At 36.9% G+C, this 25,760-nt stretch overlaps 1 protein-coding gene and 1 pseudogene across 6 annotated transcripts in view; one reads left to right on the top strand and one right to left on the bottom strand.

The window, feature by feature from the left end:
* The window catches only part of UGGT1 (UDP-glucose glycoprotein glucosyltransferase 1), a 187,501-nt gene that overhangs the window by 39,826 nt on the left and 121,915 nt on the right, over nucleotides 1-25,760 (bottom strand). For 5 of the 6 annotated variants that reach the window (XM_028510702.2, XM_036023724.1, XM_036023721.1 and 2 more), the window contains exons 19-26: nucleotides 21,447-21,567; nucleotides 18,867-18,965; nucleotides 18,021-18,044; nucleotides 17,431-17,525; nucleotides 15,424-15,630; nucleotides 14,293-14,424; nucleotides 13,425-13,555; nucleotides 4,927-5,022 (exon numbers count right to left, since the gene is read on the bottom strand). In XM_028510702.2, coding sequence (XP_028366503.1) covers nucleotides 4,927-5,022; nucleotides 13,425-13,555; nucleotides 14,293-14,424; nucleotides 15,424-15,630; nucleotides 17,431-17,525; nucleotides 18,021-18,044; nucleotides 18,867-18,965; nucleotides 21,447-21,567 — 905 coding nt within the window. The remainder of the gene's footprint in view (nucleotides 1-4,926; nucleotides 5,023-13,424; nucleotides 13,556-14,292; nucleotides 14,425-15,423; nucleotides 15,631-17,430; nucleotides 17,526-18,020; nucleotides 18,045-18,866; nucleotides 18,966-21,446; nucleotides 21,568-25,760) is intronic. The other variant, XM_036023723.1, reaches the window with a different exon arrangement.
* Nucleotides 22,634-24,611, top strand: LOC114495419 (annotated as a pseudogene).

Genomic DNA, 25,760 nt, shown 5'->3' with positions numbered 1-25,760 from the left:
AGAAGAGCAATAGCAGTTAGGTTTCAGTGCACACTTCTACGATTTCTGGGGAGAGATGCATTTTCCTATGTGTAGTACATTTTAAAAATGAATACACTTTAAAGGATTTAAAAATATATCCAATTTTCTAAGAACATTATAGCTTAAATCAATGTTTACCACTCTGAACAATATTTCAATGTATTTTCAATGCTAACCACTACTTTTCTGAGAGTAAAAGAGAGCATAACTGATAAAAAACTGGGTAATCATAATTTAAATGGTGATGAGGTGCTTTGGGAATAACCATCAGAGTGGCTTTGTGACAATACTACAGCAAATGGTTTTACTCTGATATTTACTGCAATATAACAAAATGTTTTCATTCCAACACAACTGTTCTCAAAGTGTGTATCCAAACCAGCAGCATCAGCTTCACCTGGGAATTTGTAAAAACAAACTGTTGGGCCCCAATCCAGACTGACTGAATCAGAAACTGCAGTAAGTCGGACCAACTGCATTATAACAAACTAAGTAAAAAGATGGAATCATTGCCCTCAGATAATTTGGACTTCCATGTGACTCTAGAATTCTAGAAGGAAAAGCACATAAGAAAATAGCATAGTACAGAGTCTCATGAAGGGAACAAGAAGCAGAGCCTCAAAGAGTCCTCTCAGTCAGGCCTGCCCAGGCTGACAACTGGAACCCTGGTACTTTGGGGTACGGTTCTTTTTGACACATTCATGTTCTGAGGCAGTATTCTAGATGATACCCAACTGGCATACTCAGAAACTGACAATGGAGGTCTTTTAATCACCTCCAATCTCCATGAAAAAAAAAAAAAAAAAAGAAAGAGAGCAAGACAAAAATCAAGAAAAGAAGAATATTGGTGTGGAAATAGAGAGCAATATAAACTAACATTGTTATGTTTAAATATACTTGTTGCATTTGGTCAGAAAAAAAAGACCAGAATAAGGCCAAAAGTGACAGAGAATGGAACAATATTTGGGATTCACACACGTTTTTGTGAGGTGAGCATAGCAAATGTCAAAGGATACAGTGCTTCACCAATCTTAATGTACACAGGAATCACCTGGGGTAACCTCGTTATAAAGGAGATGCTGATTCAGGAAGTCTAGGTTACGGTCAGAGACAGAATTTCCACAATCTCCCAAATGATATCCTGCTGCTGTTCCAAGAACCACAGTTTAAGGGCAAGGGTATGCACACCAATAATTAATACTAAAAAAAAGAAGTAATTTCTGATATAAATCAAGCAGATCTCATGTAACCTAACACAATGCCAATAAGAGTTTCTTTAATTATAATTTGTATCATAATAGAATTTGTAATTAGAGTATTTTAATTATATAAGACTCATGGAGAAAGGGAAGAGTTCTTGCTCAGGATTCACTCTCTTGGCCATGAAAGGAAAACAAGATTTCTGGTCAATTAGGAAATATGTTTCCTGTGGCAGTAACTAGATAATAAGTTATTCCCTGAAAGTATACAGAGTAATGAGAAGAAGGAGCTACAGAAGTTTTCACTCATTGGTAACATAAGAAATCAGGAGACAGCAAAGATGAATCTGGAGAGCATTACACTAAGTAAAATAAGCCAGGTGGTAAAAGACAAATACCATATGATCTCACTTATAAATGGAACCTAATCAACAAAACAAACAAGCAAGCAAAATATAACCAAAGACATTGAAATTAGGAACAAACTGACAGTACCCAGAGGGGAGGTGGGGGGGGTAACAAGGGTAAAACGGGGAAAAGTTTTCAGGAACATGTATAAAGGACACATGGACAAAACCAAAGAAGGGTAGGATCAAGGGTAGGAAGTGGCGATGGCTGGGGTTGAAGGGAGTGGTGGGGGGGTGGGAGGAATGGAGACAACTGTACTTGAACAACAATAAAAAATACTCAAAAGAAATTAGGAGACACGGCCAAAAAGAAAGAAGAGGGTTTCCATTCTAGCTTGGAACTGTCAAATAGTCTGTTCAAATCTGATCTCCACAAGGACTGGCATGAGAAAGCACAGGTCAACTGAACTAAAGTTCAATCTACCCCAGGCTAATTAAATCACAATCATACAAGGAGCACGATGTAGGCTTCTATATCTAAAACTTCCCTGGTGATTCTAAGGTGCAATTAAAGTGTATACATGCTCAGTAAGGCAAGGGCTACATAGATTAACATAGGTTTTTCCTAAAGACAAGTTAATATCAAGTTTAATCATGAGGGAACCCAGATTGTGAAACATTCCACAAGACAACTGCTCTGGACTCTTGAAAAAGTCAATGTCATAAAAGACAGACAGACAGAAAGAAAGGAAGGCAAGCAGGTAACTGTTCCAGTTTAAAGGAGACTGACCACAACAAATAACAAAATAGCTGTAAAAGGTCTTTACTAAGGCAATAGAGAAATTTGAATATTAACACGTATTATTTAATATTACTATGTTATGATTAAATTGCTGAAGTATGCAAATAAGTACTGTGGAGAAACTCCTAGTACTTAGAAGATATATGCTGAAGAATTTAGGCATAATATATGTCTGCCATATAGTTTCAAATGTTTCTGAAAATATGTGAGTACATGTATGTGTGTATGCAAACATACAAATATACATTATATGTATTATATATAGATACACATGCAGATGGCAGATAAATGTAACATTTATTAACAATTGGTGAATCTAGATTAAACATATTTAGGTATTCATTATAACAGTCTTTCAGCTATTCTCTAGGTTTGAAACTTTTCAAAATAAAAATCTGGAAATAAAAGGCAAAGACTTCTTCATAATGCTACATTTATTTTTATTTTACTGAAAACAAAAACAGTTTTCAATTAAAGATGAACAAGTCAAGTGTTCTAATAACCTCTATTTATTCTTGAATATCAGAAAATTATAGATGATCCACTTCATTAAATGCCTTCTGGGCTTTTAAAAATATTTTATTTATTTAATTTTAGACAGAGGGGAAGGGAGGGAGAAAGAGAGGGAGAAAAACATCAATGTGTGGTTGCCTCTCCCATGCCCCACACCAGGGAACCTGTCCTGTAACCCAGGCATGTGCCCTTACTGGGAATTGAACCAGAGTCCCTCTGGTTCGCAGGCGAGCACTCAATCCACTGAGCCACACCAACGAGGGCAAAATGCTTTCTGTTTTCTAAAAGTGTGCATTCAAAACTATTGCAGATGTATTCAGAACTATTTCAGATCTATTTAGAAATAAACATCAACTTTTACAAAACTGAGGTCTGTATGAGTTTTATTATTTTATTTTTATTTTTTAAAGATTTTATTTATTTATTTTTTAGACAATGAGGAAGGGGGGAAGAAAGTGAGGGAGAGAAACATCAATTTATGGTTGGTTGCCCCTTGCATGTCCCCAACTGGGGACGTGGTCTGCAGCTCAGGCATGTGCCCCAGCTGGGAATCGAACCAGTGACCCTTTGGTTCTCAGGCTGGCACTCAATCCATTGAGCCACACCAGCCTGGGCTGTATGAGTTTTAAATAAGAATATGAATATATGTGAAAACCACATGCCAGACAAATTTTCCATTCATATAAGAATTTATAAACACACTTTATATCACAGGTGACAAACACAAGGTCAAATCTGGCCCTCCGCCTTGTTTTATCTGGCCTGGCACCTTGTTTCTACCCAGCGGCAGTGCTGAGCTCCTTGCCCCTAGTTAAGGAGTAGTTACATTTATACAGCCCTAAAATTACATTTGGCCCTTTGAAGGCAACCGCAAGGCTGATGTGGCCCCCGGTGAAAATGAGTTTGACATCCCTGCTTCATATGAAAAAAAATAAGCAATCTGAGGTGAAGGCAGCCTGAAGATTTACTATACAAGATGGTCTGCAGGCAGCTGCACCCAGCGCACTGCCTCAGTGCCATCCAGATGCAGTGTACTTGCCCCCAGCTGCTCTCTATACATAAATCCACAGAGAAACACAAGTAGGTAACAACAGAAAATGGTACCAGAACAGTGGGAATCAGCAATTTTGCAAAGGAAGCTTTGAAGGATGTTGTTTACTACAGTTTGCTTTAAATTGCAACAAAATTTAACAAACGAGGAGTCTGATGCTTTGCAAAGTATGAAAGTTGTTCATGAACCCTATTATCCTCTATCAGGAGAAGTAACTGAAATTAATGAAGCTCTTGCAGAAAATCCAGGCCCAGTCAAAAAATCTTGTTATGAAGATGGTTGGCTGATCAAGATTACACTGACTGGCCCATCAGAACTATAGGAACTAATGAGTGAAAAAACATATGATAAACACATAAAATCTATTAAGGAGTGAAAAATGGAACCCCCTAAATAAAGTAGTGTGAAACAACTTAATCTAGCATAAATTGTCAAATCAGTGGTGAATAGAAGATTTAAAATAGCAACTTTTACTAATAACAATGGAAAAAGAAACTACTTAGAACAGTGCTACTAAAGGAAAATACCCCTTAACTTTCTAATAATTGCAAACAAACACATCATACATCTTTTCCTCAACATCCTATGGTTTTTAGGCTAGGCTACAATTATAACATTGAGAACTCCTGAAATTATCAGTGGTAAAATCTAGTTACAAAAATTATGTAATCCAAGGATAACATTGTTATCTTAAGCCTTGTATAACACTGTAACTTGCTTAGATACATCTCTGGATTTGGGTCAAAATACTTAATGATCTTTCCATTGGAAATAACTGGCAGTGGAATAAAGGTTTTTGTTAGTTCTACAGTGTCAGATGATGAACAAAACTATGTCAATTTTATAACATACCATATTTGCTGGTGCTATTTTTATACAGGAAAGCAACAGCCTTATATAGGAAAACAATTTAATAATAAAACATTCAACTTCTTCATTAAAAGAAGAGTTTAATATTTAAGAATACACACAAATTCAACATTATTCCTATACCTGTGTCTGTCTTCAAAAAACTGGTACTCAATTCTTGCATCTCCTTTTGGTTGAGCTGACAGAAGAGCATCCACTTTCATTACCAAGTCACTTGCCCTAAAAGACATGGTTGGTGACAATTCAGCATCTCTTTAACCTGAAGGTTTTTCCAATTATTGCTGAACATAATATAATCAGCCAAAGCACTGGATGCTTACAAGATAGTTTAAAGAAACCATGAACTTGGTACCAACATACATGAGAAAAGTACTGATTTTAAGAATGATTAGTTTTATAAGTTTGGGAAAGGTGCTGATTTTTCCATCTGTGAAATGGGGATGATGCCAACTTCACATGGCTCTTGTAAATACTGCGCTGGCTAAACATAAAGCATCTAGCTCAGTGTCTGCCCCACAGCAGACAGTCAGTGTTATTTACATTCTCTCACCTCTTCTTAACAACTTTAGTACTTTTTATGATTGTTAGAGTAACAATTTATTGGAAAACATTCAGGGAAAAAAACATAGGGAGAATTCTGAGACACAAACAATACCATTATCAAGAAATAAGCACTAAACATTTGGCTCATTATTTGTATATTAAAAAAATACATATGAGGTCTGTCCAGAAGGTATCCAGCTATGTGATATGAAAAATAGAGACATTTCTTGAAGAAAATACAAGAAAGATTTACATAGGACAATGATGCCTCAGTCCCCTTCAAAGTAGGCAGCTTGGGACCTCACACAGATCTCCCAATCACCATCAGCTGCCCCATCATATTTTCCTTAATCTCATCATTGGTATGGAATCTCTTCCGTTTCAATGGTGATTTGAGTTTTGGGAAAAGACAGAAGTCACAGGGCACCAAATCTGGGCTGAAGGGGGTTTAAGTCACCCGGGTGATTTCATGTTTCGCCAAAAAACTCTGCACAAGACGTGATGCATAAGCGGGTGCATTGTTGTGATGAAGCTACCAATCACCAGTTGCCCATAGCTGTGGCCTTCTGAATCATCCAAATAGTTTCCACAGAGGAATATTCAAACTTAATGTAAAATTGATGCAGATTTGTTGCTCTACTTACTCAGTCATTTTTAATGTGATGGCCACACAGTACACATGCTCACTCAGCGACGTCGACTGCCCCCATGGACTAGTACAGTGAAGTGGTGATTGTTCACTCATGCACATTCCAGTCTATTCTCCTTGGTTGCCAGGTTACAGTGATGTCACCCAAACTATTCTCACTAACAATGGCTGGACATTTTCCAGACATACCTCATACACACATATGTATATGTACACACATATATATGTATTCATATATATATACACACACACAAAAGTGGGATTCTACTATGTGGTAACCAGTTTTTTCATTTAACAATATATTATAAACATCCTTTTGCTGGTAAACATGTATAGCAGCCTATCAGTATTATCAATGACTACATAATATTAGGTTTTGTGGTTCATCATAATCTATTAAACCAATCAGCTATTGAACATCTCAATGGTTTCCTGTTTTACTATTATAATCAACACTTTAGTAAACAACCAACAAAAGCATTTCTGCTTTCCCTGCCCATTCTAAACTTGATTTCTAAACAAGGAAGATCTTGAACTAAATAATGAGATTTTAAATAATGTCTTAATCTGCTGAACCAAGGACTAAATTCTAAGAATTCTGAGAACACTTGCACTAGAATCAAACCTATACATTTTCTATTGAACCAAGCATCTACAACAAATTGGCTCTATTGGTACTTCTCAATACTAACTCTAAATACACACACACTCTAAATACATACTCTAAATACAAACTCTAAGTACAGGCCACTTGTTTCCTGGGATGTGTCAACATAGTCATAAACATATCAAGGGACACTTGATTCTGTGAACTGGGCCAAGCAGCCCAACAATAAATTTCATAAAGGCTCACAGCTTGGCCTCTCTTAGGTACCTCCAAGCCCAGCACAAGTTGCAGCCACCTACAGACCACTCTGTAATTCATGCCAGGTGGCCCTGGACAAGGTACAGGTGGCAGCTGATCTTAGCATACACCTCTACATGGGCCCCAGAGCCAGAGCACTGAGTGGTCAGTTTCAGACCACGCAAGATCACACCAAAATACTACCATAAGTGACACACCCAAGGGTTGAACTCATTAGGCATTAGAGCCCTGCTGAAGTGAGTACTGCACCACTCAATCTCACAGGTATTCTACCACAGAAATTCAGACCATAAATCCAGGGAGCCAGAACAGATCAATTTAAGAAGCTGAGGCTAACAAAAAGAGTCTCACAAACAATGGGAAGACAAAAACAATCCCAAAATGAAAGGAAAGGAGGAAGCCTCAGAAAGAATGCGAAATGAAATAAAGGCAACTCGACTATCAGATATTGAGTTCAAACCAATGGTTATCAGGAAGCTCAATGAGCTCACAATGAATTACCAGAAATTACAGGGAAACTACAATGAACTCACTGCAAACTATATCAACATGAAAAAGGAAACAGAAACTATCAACAAAACTATCAACTGGGCCAAGAGGAAATGAAGAATACCATTTCTGAACTGAAGAACACAGTAGAAGGAATCAAAAGCAGGATCAATTAAACAGAAGATCGGATCACTGAGCTGGAGGACAAAGTACAAAAAACACCCAGAAAGAGCAAGAAAAGGAAAAGAGGCTCAGAAAGAATGAAGAGAGATTAAGAGAAATGCAAGGAAATATGAAACATAATACTATTTGTATAATAGGGATACCAGAAGGAGAAGAACAACAGCAAGGGGTAGAAAACCTATTTCAAAAAGTAATGATGGAAAACTTCCATAATTTGATGAGAGAAAAAGTCACACAAATCCAGGAAACACAGAGAGTCCCAATCAGGAGGAACACAAAGACGCCCACCTCAAGACACATCATAATTAAAATGGCAAAATTCCAAGACAAAGAGAGAATCTTAAAGGCAGCAAGGGAGAAACAGGAAGTAACATACAAGGGAGCCCCAATAAGGTTAGCAACTGACTTCTCAGTGGAAACACTCCACGCCAGAAGAGAATGGCAAGAAATATTCCAGGTAATGAGAACCAGAGGTCTGCAATCAAGATTACTATACGCAGCAAGGCTCTCAATCAAGATAGAAGACCAAATAAGGACTTTTACAGACAAAAGAAGTCTAAAAGAATACACCTCCACTAAACCAGGTCTGCAAGAGATGCTAAAGGGACTACTTTAAGGACAGGAAGGAAAAGAGAGACAGAGAGGAACACAGACACAAATATAGCAATGAGTAAGTACCTATGAATAATAACCTTAAACATAAATGGATTAAATGCTCAAATGAAAACACACAGAATAGCTGAATGGATAACAAAGGATGACCCACACATATGCTGCCTACAAGAGACCCACCTGAGAACAAAAGACCTACACAGACAGAAAGTGAAGGGATGAAAACAAATTTTCCAAGCAAACAGACATAAAAAAAAAAGCTAGGGTAGCAATACTCATATCAGACAAAATAGACTCCGATAAAAGGATCATAAAGAGACACCCAGAAGGTGACTTCATAATACTCAAGGGAAGAATCCATCAAGAAGACATAAACATTGTAAATATGTATGCACCCAACATAGGAGCACCCAACTACATAAAGAAAATCATAAGAGGACTTCAAGAAAGATAGTGACAGCAACACAGTTATACTGGGGGATTTTAACACCCCACTGTCGAAAATGAACAGATCTTCCAAACAAAATATCAACCAAGATATTGTAGCACTGAACAATGCTCTAGGTGAAATGGACTTAACTGATATATACACAGCCCTTCATCCCAAGGAAGCTAAATATACATTCTTTTCAAATGTACATGGAACATTTTCAAAGACAGACCAAATAATAGGACACAAAACAAGCCTCAACAAATTCAAGAAAACTGAAATCCTACCAAGCATTTTCTTGAACCACAAAGGACTAAAACCAGAAACCAACCCCATTGGAAAAAACCCAAAACACTCAAAATCATGGAGCTTGAACAGCATTCTATTAAACAATGAATGGGTCAAGAATGAAATTAGGGAAGAAATCAAAAAGTTTCTGGAAACAAAGGAAAATGAACTCACAACAAACCAAAATTTATGGACACAGCAAAGGCACTCCTGAGAGGAAACAGGCCTACATAAAAAAGTTAGAAACATTTCAAACAAACAACTTAACCCTACACCTACAAAAACTCAAGGAATAACAACAAAGACAGCCCAGAGCAAGTAGAAGGAAGGAAATAACCAAGATCAAAGCAGAATTAAATGACACAGAGACTAAAAGCACAATTCTAGGGATCCAGGAGATAGTCAATCCAGGAGATGGCTCTTTGATAAGATAAACAAAATCAACAAGCCTTTAAGCAGGTTCTGCAAGAAAAAGAGAGGACCCAAATAAACACAATCAGAAATGAAAGAGGTGAGATTACAACTGACACCACAGAAATACAAAGGATTGTAAGAAATTACTATGAAGAACTGGATGCCAAGAAATTTCAAAACCTACGTGAAATGGACAAATTTCTAGAAAACTATAATCTTCTGAAACTGAATGAAGAAGCAGAAAGCCTGAACAGACCAATAACAGCAGATGAAATTGAAGCAGTAATCAAAAAACTTCCCACACACAAAAGCACTAGACTGGATGGTTTCGCAGGAGAATTCTACAAAGCATTTAAGGAAGAGCTAACCCCTATCCTTCACAGATTATTCCAAAAAATCCAAAATGATGGAAGACTCCCAAATTCTTTTTATGAAGCCAACATCATCCTAATTCCAAAACCAGATAAAGACACAACAAAGAAAGAAAACTTCAGGCCAATGTCACTGATGAACATATACACTAAAACCCTCAACAAAATATTGGCAAAGCACATCCAACAATACATTAAAAAAATCATACACCATGACCAAGTGGGACTCCTCCCAGGGACACAAGGATGGTTCAACATTTGGAAATCAGTAAATGTAATACACCACATAAACAAAAGCAAAGACAAAAAACACATGATCATATCAATAGATGCGGAAAAAACATTTGATAAAGTACAGCACCCATTTATGATAAAAACACTTACCAAACTGGGAATATACGGAGCATTCCTCAACATAATAAAGGCCATATATGAGAGACCTACAGCCAACATCATACTCAATGGGCAAAATCTTAAGTCTTTTCCACTAAGATCAGGACCAAGACAAGAGTGTACACTTTCACTACTTCTTTTCAATATAGTATTGGAAGTTTTAGATACAGCAAGAAGACAAGAAAAGGAACTAAAAGGCATCCAAATTGGAAAAGAGGAAACACAACTGTCAATGTTTGCAGATGACATGATAGTGTACATAGAAAATCCTATCAAGTCGGCCAAAAAACTGCTCAACCTAAAAAATGAATTTCGCAAAACACTGGGATACAAAGTCAATATCCAGAAATCAAAGGCACTTTTGCATACCAACAATAAAACAGAAGAAGCAGAAATCAAGAAAAAGATCCCATTCTTTTATACCTAGGAATGAACCTAAACAAAAAGAAAAATGAAATACCTAGGAATGAACCTAAACAAGGAGGTAAAAGGCCTGTATTCAGAAAACTATGCTACACTGAAGAAAGAAATCAAGGAAGACACAAACAAATGGAAACATACTGTGTTCATGGATCGGAAGGATTAACATCATCAAAAGTCCATACTACCCAAAGCAATTTACAGATTCAATGCAATACCTATTAAAGTACCAATGGCATATTTCACAGACATAGAACAGACACTTCAAAAATTTATATGAAACCATAAACAAGTCCAAAGACCTGCTACAATTCTGAGAAAGAAGAGCAAAGTATGAGGGATCACAATACCTGATACCAAACTGTATTAGAAGGCCACTATAATCAAAACAGCCTCATAATGGCATAAAAACAGGCACATGGACCAGTGGAACAGAACACAGAGCCCAGAAATAAACCCAAGTGTCTATGGTCAATTAATATTTGACAAAGGTGACAGCAACATAAAATGGAGTAAAAATAGACTCTTCAACAAATGGTGTTGGGAGAACTGGACCGCTATGCAAAAAAATGAAACTCGAGCACCCACTTACACCATACACAAAAATAAATTTAAGGTGGATAGAAGATTTAAATATAAGCTGTGACACCATTAATGTCCTAGAGGAGAATATAGGCAGGAAAATCTCAGATATTTCATGTAGCAATATTTTTACTGATATGTCCCCTACAGCAATGGACGTAAAGGAAAGAATAAACAAATGGGATCTCATCAAAATAAAAAGCTTCTGCACAGCTAAAGAAAACAGTATTAAAATAAAAAGAACCAACCGTATGGGAAAACAAATTTGCCAATAATACCTCACACAAGGGTTTGATCTCCAAACTATATAAAGAACTTACATGACTCCACTCTAAGAAGACAAGCAACCCAATTAAAAAATGGGCAAAGAACTTGAACAGACACTTCTCCAAGGAGGATATATAGAGGATCCAGAGACACATGAAAAGATACTCAGTATCACTAGTTATCAGAGATGCAAATTAAAACCACAATGAGATAACACTTCACACCAGTCAGAATGGTCATCATAAACAAAGCAACAAACAATTGCTGGAGAGGTTGTGGAGAAAAAGGGAACCCTAGTGCACTGTTGGTGGGATTGCAGACTGATACAACCACTATAAAAAACAGTATGGAATTTTCTCAGAAAAATAAAAATAGATCTGCCTTTTGACCCAGCAATTCCACTGCTAGGATTATATGCTAAGAACCCTGTAACACCAATCCAAAAGAACCTATGCACCCCAATGTTCATAGCAGCACAAGTGTTGGAAGCAACCTAGGTGCTCATCAGTAAATGAATGGATCAAAAAACTATGGTATATTTACACAATGGAATTCTATGCAGCAGAAAGAAAGAAGGAGCTCCCACCCTTTGCAACAGCATGGATGGAACTGGAAAGCATTATGCTAAGTGAAATAAGCCAGGCAGTGAAAGGCAAATACCATATGATCTTACCTTTAACAGGAAACTAAACAATAAAACAAACAAACAAGCAAAATATAACCAAAGACACTGAAATAGAGAACAGGCTGATAGTGACCAGAGGGGAGAGGGGAGGGAATTTGAGGGGAAAAGGGGAAGGGTTTACAGGAACAAGTATGAAGGACACATGGACAAAAACTAGGTGGCAGGGGGTGGAAGTAGGAGGGAGGTGGGGAGGCCTGGGGCGGGGGGGTAGGCTGGGATGGGAATAAAAGACAGAAAACTGTACTTGAACAACAATTAAAATTAAAAAAAAATATTCACCAATGATAGAACTGATTAGGAGTTAATACCCCAAATTTATAAAGAATTCACAGAACTGAATATAGAAAAACTAACAATCTGATTAAAACACGGACAGAGGACCTGAATACATACTTCTCCAGAGAGGTCACCCAGATGATGACTAGACATATGAACAGGTGTTCAATGTTACTAATCATTAGAGAAATGCAAACTAAAATCACAAGGAGGCATCACTTCACACTTGTCAGAATGGCTATCATCAATAAATCAACAAATAAGAAGTATTGACAAGAATATGTAGAAAAGGGAACCCTTGTGCATTGTTGGTGGGAATGCAGTTTGGTGCAGCCACTATTAAATTAAAAGTGACCAGAGGGGAGAGGAGAGACATTTTCAGGGGAAAAAGGGAAGGGTTTATAGGAACAAGCGTAAAGGACACATGGACAAAAACTAGAGGTGGTGGAATTGGGAGGGAGGTGGGCTAGGATGGGAGTAAAAGACAGAAAACTGTACTTGAACAATTAAAATGAAAAAATTAAAATTAAAATAAAAAAAAATAAAAGTAGATCTATTGTATCGATCTAGCAATTTCACTTCTGTATATATACACAAAGAAACCTGAAACACTAATTTAAAAAGACAAATGCACTTCTATGTTCATTGCAGCATTATTTACAATACTGAAGATATGATAGAGAAGATTTGGTATAAAATAATATTGTAATAACTATGTATGGCACAGGTGGAAAACACAAGGCCCACCCACAGGCTGAATTCAGCCCTCTACCTTGTTTTATCTGGACTGGCACCTTGTTTCTACCTGGTGGCGGCCCTGCGCTCTCGCTTAACTGTTAAGGAGTAGTTACATTTATACAGTCCTAAGATTACATTCGGCCCTTTGAAGGCAACTGCAAGGCTGATGTGGTCCTCAGTGAGTTTGACACCCCTGATGTATGGTGTTAGCTAGCTACTAGACTTAATGGGGAACATCACTTCATAAGTTACATAAATGTCTAATTGCTATGCTGTACATCTGAAACTAACATAAAATAATACTGAGTGTCAACGGCAACTGAAAAATTAAATTTAAAAAATAAATTAAAAGAATACAGATTAAAAATATATATAGCCCTTAAGACATGAACAAATTTCTTCTATGTGTAACTTACACATCTTCTTCTCTGTGAAGTTGTTGAATATGAGATTTAATTTTCTGTCCTGAAGTTTTTAAGATAATATTTTCTAAGAGGTGAAAATCATCTTGATTAAAGACTTCATTATCCTCTAGTGGCCCAATGATCTATGAAGAAGAATAGGTTGGTCAGTGTGGAAATCTGCAAGCTGTGAAGAAGTTCTTTGTCATCCTGAGGCTAGTTTATGAACCAAATCAAGTTAAAGACTCAAGCCATGTTTAAGTCTGAACAGTCAATAAAAATGTAAAAATAAGACCCCAGTGAACTCATTAATTTACTTATCAATTACTCAACTACATAGAATGTAGACTTGTATATTTCACACTATTTTTACAGTAACCAAAGGCTGAAGTAAAATAATTTTCATTAAGTCTCACTCAATATAAATAATAAAGTCAAAATAGAAATATAGCAGTTGATAACAAAGATTTTATACTATGTGCTAAGACTTTAAAGTTTGAAATGTCCACCACAGTCTTATTTCAAGATCATATAAAATAGTGTAAACCTAACCCAATTGAATACATACAGGATGCACAAAGCATGGACCTCGCAGGGAATGAATGCTTCATGTGGTATAGGCCTCACTGACATGTTCTGAGAACCATTGCATTCTCACCAACTTACACAATAGCAGGACAAAACTAGATGCAGAACACATGTCAAAATGAGCACCTTCCTTTAAAATAATAGAACAGAAACAATCATCACCACCACATAAGCCCTAATCACCTCCGGAAAGAGTGGCTTTGTTCAAAGAGTTTACTACCTTCAGAGGAGAATGCTGCCAAGACTGTTCACTGATCTAATTTGAAGTCAAGCTTGTCTCAGGACAAGACCTCACCCTTCCATTGCTGATCACTGCCCTCTGTCCCTTCTTCAGCTTCAGGACATCCCTGCAGTACATGGCATGAGACAAAATGAAATCCATTTTGGAAGACTCAAAGACCTCTTTAAAAAGACTGAAATCCATGCCCTAGGAAAGTAATTGTTATTAAGGAAAAGTGATTGTTATTAGATCATAAAAATGAATAATCATAATAAATTATAAAATGCTCTTTTATTGGAAAGTAATAACTAATTTTAATAATTAACATTATTATGTCTCCACTCTCCTTCCCATCTCCCCATCCTCTCAATAAGTACTTTCAAGTTAATACTTACTATTAAGTACTATTTATTTCCTTTTCCTGTTCTTTTTAGTGATTCCTCAACTGACAAACTAGTATTCATGATACCTTTATTCTGCATTTAAAAATCTGCCCTGGATGGTGTACCTCAGTGGATTGAGCAAGGGTTGAGAACCAAAGGGTCACTGATTTGATTCCCAGTCAGGGCACATGCCTGGGTTGTAGGCCAGGTCCCCAGTAGGGGGCGCACAAGAGGCAACCACACATTGATGTTTCTCTCCCTCTCTTTCTCCTTCCCTTCCCCTCTCTCTAAAATAAGTAAATAAAATTTTAACAAGAAAAAAACATTTTAATTCCAAGTGAGAACCTTTTTTCTAACTAAAACATCAAGTATACTCATCATTTTATAATAAATTTTAAGACTAAAAAACAGTAAAAATATATTATGTACAAATGAATAGATACAGGCTTACACTGAAAAAAAAAGAAAGAAAGCATTAGCTTCTAACTCATTAACTGGCTTAAATCTCAGTTTTTTTCTTTATCAACATATAAATATTGTCTAATTTTTAAAACTATACAAAATAGATGGCTTGTGCTTAAAACATACATAAACTTTTATCCTTTACATCTTGAAACCTAGCAAGTTTAAAAGCAATCAAAGGAATGTGGTAGAACTGTTGTTTCTTAAAAATATTCTTCCAACTAAAAAAAAAAAAGAAATCCTGAGACTCAAAACTGAAATCACAAATCCTGATCAAGAATAGGACACTTCAGCCCATGAAAGTGAATTTCTGTGGCAAATAACAGAGAGAAGCAGTTTCCTGCCCTTCTCAGAGACTCACCCCAACAGAGAACTCCCCAATATCAGCTCCTGCAGCCAGGGCCTCTGCAGTCTCCTCTTTGGCCATTTTTGTGATGAAGTTCTTAGCAGAGTTTGAGGTCTGAGTTTGGAGAGCTGCCCAGATTGCTCTGGAGATCTGAGTGTTCTCATAATTTATATCTTCACTAGGATTATTGATCATACTTATTCTAACATTGTTACTTGATTTCTATTTAGAAAATGGGAAATAAGGGTTATATGATAGATGTTTTCAAGTTAAAAAGCAGCATTTATATCAGTCATATTCTATAAAGACAAAATACTACCTCTTTTAAAAGCCTTTGGCAGTTCTCCCCTGCATGCAGAATGAAATAAAAAATGCTATAACGAGGCATTCAAACCCCTACATGAAATTGTCCCCTAGCCTACCTTTCCAATGTCATTTCTTATCATCCTGTAAATATAGCATACATTATAAACCATCAGATTCCTACACTTCCCTCACATATTTTGTATTCTTCTAATACACATCATGCCTCACACTGGCAAGTAAACTCCAAGTACACTCATCTTTGCTTCCTTAAGTCCCAAGCATCCTTCAGGGTTCTGCTCAAACCCTTCGTCATTCACATGGCCTTTCCAGATTTCTAGTAAAAATTAATCTCTCTGGGTAAAAAGGCAAGAATCCATGTGAGAGAATACATCTGGGGCCCATAAAACCAAAAAAGGGCTCATATCAAGAACATAATAAACAGAAATTCATACTTATGTGTATCTAAAGACATGTATAATATTAACGGCAGCATTCTTCACAATAGCCCCAAACTAGAAACAACCCAAATATCCATCAAATACACTAAACAAAACTTTGTGATAGTTATATGATATAAAACTACACAATGAAAAAGAACTACTGCTATTCGTGATTTCATGCATCTCAAAAATGTTGAGGAAAGAAACCAAACACGAATATGTATTATAAGATTCCATTTAAATAAGTCATAAATAGGCAAACCTTTCTATGATGTGAGAAGAGAGAAAGGCTAGGGGGTCCTGATATAGCCACAAGCGGGTAAGGGCTTTTAGGAATTTGCTGTTTCTCTTTTTCCTGGTGGTGATCACATGGGTATGCTCACTTTGAAATACTGTGTATCCTACGATTTGTGCATTTCCTTTGAACCTATATTCTACTTCAATTAAAGCATTTATTTAAAATATTCAACTCTCCCTTCCTGTTCTCCTAATCTACCACAACTTGAGCATTAATCAATTTGAGTTAGAGTGCCTTACCCATATATCTATCATCCTTTACTACAACTACTCCTAATTTAACTTTGAATTAACCACAGCAACTAAGCTGTTCCCTTAAATAATAAGGCACTCAGTGCATCAATGATGTTGAAATCACTTGGATATGACAATAATTCAGTAAGTCTCCTGAAGACACAGGGTGCCAAGGGGACACATGAGGGGTATGAAATCTGGATGAAGATCCAATCTGAAAACTACTCGGGAAAAGGAAATGGAACATCTCATTCTCTGACAATGAGACTCTCCACCATCCCCCAGTGCCACTCACTCAAGCCCAACGATGACGTGACACACAGCTTTCAGACCATGGCACTTGCACCCCTCTGCATGCCAAGACCTGTTTCTATCAAACTCACACTCATCTGCCTGCATGGAATTTCCCCCCCACACCTGGACCTGTCTCAGTGTAAGGACCCTGCCCCTACCATACAATATTCAATACAATCTTTGCAGCTTCTCTGCAGCAAGAACAGGAGCAGTCATCCAATAAAAACTTGTCTATGATAACCTCATTATTTTTTCCTCTAAAAGAATCTATCCCCTTAAATAAAGTTAGACTATTGCAGTCTTCTCTGTTTTCTTATTGGCTGGCAAACATCTGAAGAAGCAATGCTCTTTTCCTTCAAAGACTAAAAAAGCAGGACCTGGCCTCCCCACCAGAACAAGAATATCAGCATGCAGAGGCCCATAAAGACAAAATGAAGTTTTAGACACTCGCCTGATGTTTAATAGCATCATACAATAATTGCCTTCCAGAAGGGCTATCAAAATCCCCAACAATCCAAAAAGTTACTGGCCTAATAAAAGAATCATCTGTTGAAAAATAAAACAACATATTGAGATGGAGAGAAAAAGGCACATTCTATGCTTCAATACTGTTATTAAGCCAAACAATTTCTGAAAACCATGCAAAACAAATAAAATTATAAGTTAAATAAAGATACAAGGCAAAAGTAGTGAAACTCTGATAGTAGAATGAGAGCAAGGTACATTCCATGTGGCTTAATTATAAACTAGGGACATGCACTTACTAATTTTACTATGGTTTGGGCATCTGTTAGGATATAAAATGAAAAAGAGTCTTTGAACATGTGGGTTACATAGTCTTTAATCATATTAATTTGTAACTTTCTGAAATATACTTCTTTGCAAACATTTATATATGATTTATCTGAATGAATAAAATATCCACTGTTACCCACAGGTTCCAGAAACATTCCAATAAAGGATTAATAAATTCTGAATTACAACAGTGCCTGAAAAAAATAATTAAGAAGAGGAACAGGACATTCTGAAATTTAAAGTTACCATAGATTTCCTTGGAGGACATTCCTAGGCAAAGGTAAAGGAAAAAGAGTAGAAGAAAATGTCATTTCTATAATTATTGCCTACTACCAAATTTTTAAATTTTTTATTGCATTTTTTTCATTACTACTTCCATTTGTTCCCCTTATACTCCTTTCTCCACTGTTGTCCACTATCAAACTTTAAATAATGCCTAACATGATCTATGCCTCCTTGTACTCCTTGGTTCCACTAGTGTTTAGCACTGTTCCAGTTCCCCTCAAAACCAGTTTCTTAAGTAATCAAATGGAGCAACAACTGTACTTAAATATACCTGGGAAACCAGACATTCTCTCTGGAAGATTACAGTGGGGATAAAAACATCTGCCTTAAATGACAGTCAGTGCTTTGAAAGGGTGACCTCAGAGGAAAAGCATCTGTCTGCCATTTAAAGGATATCATTTCACACAATCTTAGTCTAAATAAATAACTCCATAAAAATTAATTTTGAAACTTACACAAGTATTTCCAGAACCAAGTTTATCTTTAAAAAATAAACCCAATGTTGTCACTGATGAGGCAAGTCAAACCAGTTTCCAACCCATTAATCCATTAACATAAAAAATGTTTTCCTATTTTGAACAATGAAAAATTTTCCTTTAATATTTAATTTAAAATGTATAAAGACAGCATTTAAATTTTCAAAAACATATAATTAAATTAGGAACAGGTATTTTCTATACTCAAATCATAAAAAATAATTAATAAAATAAATTATGGTGTCTCTTTCCCAACAGATACTAATGATTGAAATTTTTGCAAATAATTAAAATAAGATGTTGAATCCGAGATAAGTCAAGAGTACATTACCTTTCTTTGCCAGATAGTTCATACTATTGACTATAGCAGCAGTCTTGCCTTGAGAATCCAAGGCAGTAAATCTAGCATAATCATCCACAAAAAAGTTATCTGAAAAATATTGAAGTAGATTTATAATTAATGTGCCTAAACTCAATCTAATATTAATATTCAATTGATAATCTGGTATGACCATAATGTAAGTTTTCTAAAAATGCATGAATGACATATAATGCTTCATGTTGATCAACAATTTTACAATCGCATTGACCCCTACCCCATTAAACATATTTCAAGACAGTTAATAAAAATGTACATATCTCACATAACTCTCATATATGTATGTGTCATTTTAATGGTTTATATTTATTCTATTCCCACTTCTATTACTTTACACCTGAAGAATCTCTTAAAAATATCTCCTTAACTTTATCTCTCTCTTCCATTGTCCATCCACCACAATAAGCTCTCCCTTATCTTATTTGGAGGTAGGAGGGGTCAAGAATGTGAGGAAAAAAATAAAATAAAACTCTCATTTTAATGCTTTCATGTGTCAGAAAATAGTATTATTTTTAGCCCTAGAAGAAACAAAAGGTTATTTTCAGATACACAGCTTTTCTGATTAAATGTCCACGGGCAATGCTCTCATTAATCATTTCCCCCTCAGACTACTCTTGCTAAAATTACAGTTTCATCAAGTCATTCCCTTGCTCTAAACTACCCAGTAATTTCTTCCTATCTAGAAAAGGTATGATACTTGACTCCAGCCTAGTATCATAAAACCTCTATCTTCAGCAATCTCCCCAATCTTATGCATTATGATACCCTAACACTAACACCATTCTTCTCTGTCCTTCAAGCACACTTTGCTTTATCACCATCCCATCTATTTGTCTACCCACTCACCTACCTGATACTTTCATTCAACTAAATATACTAAAGGCCTATGATCCTTTCAGTCAATATTCTAGTAAAGGAAAGCAATTGTAAATAAGACAGAAATGGCCCATAACATCATGTAAAGTTGGGGAGAAAGTACTGTGGCCTTAAACTTAGTATTCTCTAAAAAAAGTTTGGGACAGCACAGGCCACAAGCAGCACATGTAATGAAGCTATAACCACTGGGTCAAGAGGATGCCAGCTGCTCCTTCACTGATACCTCTAAACACTCACCCAACAGTCTGGAGCTTTGCCTCTGTGGACCAGCACTGTTTCACAGCTGATTACTATAGCACCCAGTGGAGAAAGGTACCCAAAACACAGAACTATTTTTATGCTCCTTAATCATGACTACTCCAAAGATAACTATTAACAGTTTAATTTAAAATTATGAAAAAACCAAAAACTCAAGATAAAGACTCACAATACTGTTCACCTTGCTCTATTAAAACTTCTGGTGAAAAGCTAAAACCTAGTGCAGAGAAACAATGTAGCTTACATTCTGACTACTCTCTTTCAAATATAAGCATGTATGTGCATTTTCCTCTGCCAAAAAGACATTCAGTTTCAAGTTAGATTAGAAGATAGTTGCCATAAGTAATAACCATAAGTAACCTACATATTCATTCTCAACATGAACAATAATATACTTGGTTTTCACCTCACCAATACACCAATGCAGTGAGATTTCCTGTGGTGATGTCTCCTCCCTATTTCCATCTGTTTGCTAATGCTCTTTAGAATCTTCCAGGAAGGTAAAAGGAACAAAATGCACCTGGGCTTAACCTATCTACCTCTTAAAAGATAGTCTCATGGAAACAACCCAAACATTCATCAACTGAGGCATAGATAATCAAAATGTGTACTATCCATACTATGGAATATTAATCAGCCATAAAAAGGAATGAAGTACTACTGACAGATTCTGTAATGTGGATAAGCCTGAAAAACATTATGCTAAGTGAAAGAAGCCAGTCAAAAAAACTTCCCATTATATGAAATATTCAGAATAGAAAAATCCACAGAAACATGAGTTAGATTAGTGGTTGTAGGAGGATAGGCAAAGGGAAAATGGAAAATGACTACAAATGGTTATATCATTTCTTTTGGGAGTGATGATAATGTTCTAAAATTAGACAGTGGTAATGATCACACAACTTTGGAAATATACTAAAATTTATACACTTTAAATTGTGCACTTTAAAAGATTTACTTTTATGGCATAACACTATTTCTCAATGAAGCTTTATTTTTTAGAACATCATTTTTATGTTCTCAGAGAAAAACTACCTAAGGTATTTGTTGACATTATTGTTGACTGATCCCAGAATGACGATGAAGAGAAGACAGCTGCTTAAGAGCTATATAACGAAGAAAGTCAACAATACAGGTTATTTTTTAATCATCTAACCTCATTAAGGTGGTATTTAAAAGGCACTGAATATTTTTCAAAATTTGGAAGAATTTTTCTCCTTTTGGAGGATATTCTTTTGAATTTAGAAGCTTGTATTATGAACTCTAGATGCAATGAATTTAAACATAAAATTGTGTCACAATCTTGGGTTATCTTCTGAATATCACAATCTAGTAAATGCAAAGATTCTGAAGGACAAATCAAAAACAGCCCAAAGTTGTTCCCAAAATGCTCCTTACTAGTTACTGTTAAATCCAGGTATTCTCGCTCAGCTGTCAAAATCCTAGAATTAATTCGTGGAACAACATTCGGCTGATTCATAATATATTCTACCACATCTTGATCATGAGTCAGTTCACCCTATAGAAAAAAAAGAAACAAGGTGTGTGGAGGGTAAGTGCTAAACAAATATGATCAATAATAAGTTATTAGAAACTAACAAATAATTAACTTTATATTATATTACCTTTTCAGGTACCAGTAACAGCTAAAAACAAAAGTCCCCATATTATAGATCCCTGTCATTGCCAAGCATAACTTGGTGTATGATGAACAGTATCATGCTAACTCTTTCAACAATGTGAGGCAGACATTATTGAGATCCAGTTTAAAGATGAGTAAGCTGTGGCACAGAAGGCTAAACATCTAACTCAAAGTCACAGAGCTAATAAGAAGTGAATATAAAATACAAATCCACATTTTTTTATCTCTCCACATACTACTGTGCTTCCCCAGAAATAAGCAAGCTCTTCAAATTAGTTAAAACAATCAGAAGTTTATTCTGACATCTGCTTATTGTGAGCTTCTTTTTTAAAAGATAATTTTTATTAAATTTATTGGGGTGAGATTGGTTAATAGGATCATACAGGTTTCAAGTATACATTTCTATGATACCAGATCCGTATATTGCACTATGTGCCCACCACCTAGAGTCAAACCATCTTCCGACACCATATACTAGACTCCCTCCACCACCCATGTCTCCATCTGCCTTCCCTCTGGAAACTACTCAGGCTTAAGAAAAGAGGAAATACTGTCACTGTTAGCTTCTCTTAAAGAAGAAAGCTACATGCATTCCCTCAAGCAGTTAATAAATATACTTTGTAATAAAAATCACCCCAAGCTTTTTTCAATATCAGGCATCCAAGTAACCCTATATTTCCAGAGTCACAATTACAGTGGGGGAAAGAAAAGTCATTTATTATTTATTCTTATCTTTTGTACCCTCACATTATAGAAATACTTATACAGCTGACCCTTGAAAAATATGGGTTTGAGCTACATGGGTCCAGGTTCCACAGTATGTAATTTTTTTCACTAAATAATGTAAATATATCATCTCTTCCTTATGATTTTCTTAACATTTTTTCTCTAGTTTATTATAAGGATACAGTATATAATACATATGACATACAAAATATGTATTAATAGACTTTTTATGTTACCAGTAAGGCTTCCAGTCAATAACAGTAGGCTATTAGTAGGTAAGTTTTGGGGAGTCAAAAATTATATGCAAATTTCTGACTATATGGGGGTCAGTGGCCCAAACCCCAAATTGCTTAAGAGTCAAATGTAGTTTGTTAGGAAGGAAGGAAGGAAATGTACATATTTCAAGTAGGAAAAACTCAAGTGTTCCACACCTAGATATAATTATGAAATATCAAAAGTGAAAGGGGATCCCAAAAGATCCTGAAACTAACCAAGAGAGGATCCTGAAAGGAGAAAGAGAGAAAAAACTCATCACACACACCCAATCCTGAATCAGAATAAAAAACCAGAGGTCAAAAGGCAATGGAAGAGTCACTGGTGGTGAGAAGTGGTACCTGCAGCAGGGTTTTCAAGATGGGGACCTCCCTGGACATTAAGATTAAAAGAGCAAACAAAGTTTATCAGGCTGGGGAAATGCTCTTGGATGTGGTAGTCATGTGGGAAGGACTGTGTTCAGTACCAGGGCATATTTTCGATGGTGGAAGGAATTTTTACTCAATGCCAAGACCGTGGTGTACTGGAAGATTTTTTTTTTAACATTTTATTTATTTACTTTTTTAAAAAGATTTTATTATTTTATTTTTAGGGAGGAAAGGGAGGGAGAGAGAGAGAGAGAGAGGGAGAGAGAGAAACATCAATGTGCAGTTGCTGGGGGTTATGGCCTGCAACCCAGGAATGTACCCTGGCTGGGAATCGAACCTGGGACATTTTGGTTCCCAGCCCGCGCTCAATCCACTGAGCTACGCCAGCCAGGGCTAGGAAGATTTTTATAATTCAGTTAAGCCCGTCCAAATTATCAACAACCCCATCACAATGTGAAGCCAGAAAAGTTCTCGAGCTGCAAAACTGAAATTTCTTTGAATTTCCTCTGCATAAGAAAGGTAACAAAGTTCTGTATGAGATATCATGGCATGTTTGTCAACATTCAGTATATCCTGTGCTGTGACATGAACCGGTCTCTGCTGGCTAAAGACTTGACAAAGACGTGTAAAGTCATCATTCACTCTGCTCTTCAGAAGGAAAAACTAACTCCAAGTCCTATGAACTTCACTATCACACCTGAAACCTTACAGAATGTCAAAGAGAGAGCCTTGCTCCTCACATTTCTGATCAGAGGACATCTGAACATGATCAACTGTGTTATCACACAGCCATTCACAGGTGAGCTGGTGGGGAAGCCCACTCTCAGAAGCACAGAGCTGCAGCTGGCCCTTGTGGACACCTGTGGGTGCAGAGAAGGGTATTCCCATGATGTCACATTTAGAATATTCATATGGTGATGAGGATGTCTGTCAGAGCCTCTCAGTCCCCACGTACATGGTCTCCCCCTGGCTGTTCACCTGCCCCACACTCAAGACCACCAACTTTAAAATGGAATTTGAGGTTAACACATTGTGCTGCTTCACAGCAATCACCTCGTGGAGAACTTCCCGCTGAAACCCTTCAGGATGTAGCCTGGGAGGGGAGCTCGACTGCTTTTCTCAATTATTCTGTACCAGAAATGGACCTGACCCCTCGAATCAGTCACCTTCTTCCTCATTTCCTCGAGGCTACTGCTCCCAGCAGGCACCTCAGACCTTTTCTTTGAAATTCATCAGGATTTCTTAATGCTATTGGCAAGATCATTTCAGAAAGCGAAATTTCTTATGAGTCCTGACTTCCCTGCTACTCTTTAGGGGTGAAGGGCAGTGGCAAGAGCAGTTTGAGCTTTGCTGGAAAGTGAAGTCCTGGGGATAGTAGGGAGCCCTCCACACCCAACTGACGATGTGGCTGAGACTGTGATGGCAGAGTCCCTGAAGAACAGGGACAGGCATGCCCTGACTGATATGACTCAGTGGGTTGGGCATTATCCCACAAACCAAAGGGTTGTCCATTAGATTCCCAGTCAGGGCACATGTCTGGGTTGAGGACAAGGTACCTGGTAAGGGGCATGCGAGAGGCAACCAATCAATGTTTCTCTCACACATCAATGTTTCTCTTCCTCTCTTTCTCTCTCCCTTCCCCTCTCTCTAAAAATAAAGAAAGAAAGAAATCTAAAAAAAAAAAAAGAACAGGGACAGGTGTGCTCCTTGCTGGTGATGTCTGCAGATGCTCTCCAAGGAGAAATACAGAGTAGCCTCCACTGCAGAGTGGAGCATTCATCCCACTCTGCTGAGTAGTTCTTCAACAACATTTTCATTTTAACTTTAAAACCTTTAAAAAACTGGAAGAAAGTGTTCCTTGCTGTCATAGTAATGAGGGGATTTGGTCATAATGGCTAAAGTATTTCTGAAGTCTCAGGACCTGGTGTAATAGCATGTGCTACCATATTCCCAGAATGTAGTCCAATGCCAGGTTATATAAGGAGGCACAAATGCGTGCCTGGTGATGGGTGAGTTGTGAACAGCAGGAGGCTGGTACCCCAACAGTAGCTGAAGACCTGTCTGCACTGGCCGATTCTGGAACAGTGCACTGGACTTGATGAACTTGGCTTCTCTCTGATCCACAAGGGACCTGTGTTCCAGCCAGGGGTCTGGGTCTGAAGCAACTTTTTCCTTAACCCCACTTTGTGGTTCATAATATATGATGAGCCTGTTACAATCCATTTCTTCCTTCCAAACCTGCCATTCTTTCCATCAGTACACAATTAACAAGCCCTCAGAAATCAGCCCTGGGCTTTCCTTGCCACCTGGCCTTCCCTGCCAGTCCTCTCCTGGACAGGCTTGGGCAAGGTGGGCTCAGGGTGATGGCCATGGTCCCCAGACAGTGTCTGGTGACATGTGATGCTTAGGGCAAACAACCCTGACTCAGACACAGCTTTATCCCAGGGCCTCAATGGGGAAAGCAATACAACTTATTCAGTCATTTAAAGGTTGGTTCCCACAGAATACATTTCTGGTTCACAAATTTCCTTTTATGCTCACATGACATTAATAATTTTCTATCTTTGATAAGGGATTTAAACTAAAGTAACAAAAACAAAGAAGTTAAACTTTTTGGAAAATGTCAAAGGTAGAAATAATTATTAATTTAAAAAGCTAAATAAGAATTTTGAGAAATGGTTTCAGATGTATATTGCTATATAA

This window comes from Phyllostomus discolor, chromosome 4 (genome assembly GCF_004126475.2).
Source record: "Phyllostomus discolor isolate MPI-MPIP mPhyDis1 chromosome 4, mPhyDis1.pri.v3, whole genome shotgun sequence".
NCBI lineage: Eukaryota > Metazoa > Chordata > Mammalia > Chiroptera > Phyllostomidae > Phyllostomus > Phyllostomus discolor.
Note: the sequence above shows the minus strand (reverse complement) of the source record. Positions and strands in the feature narration are given on the sequence as shown.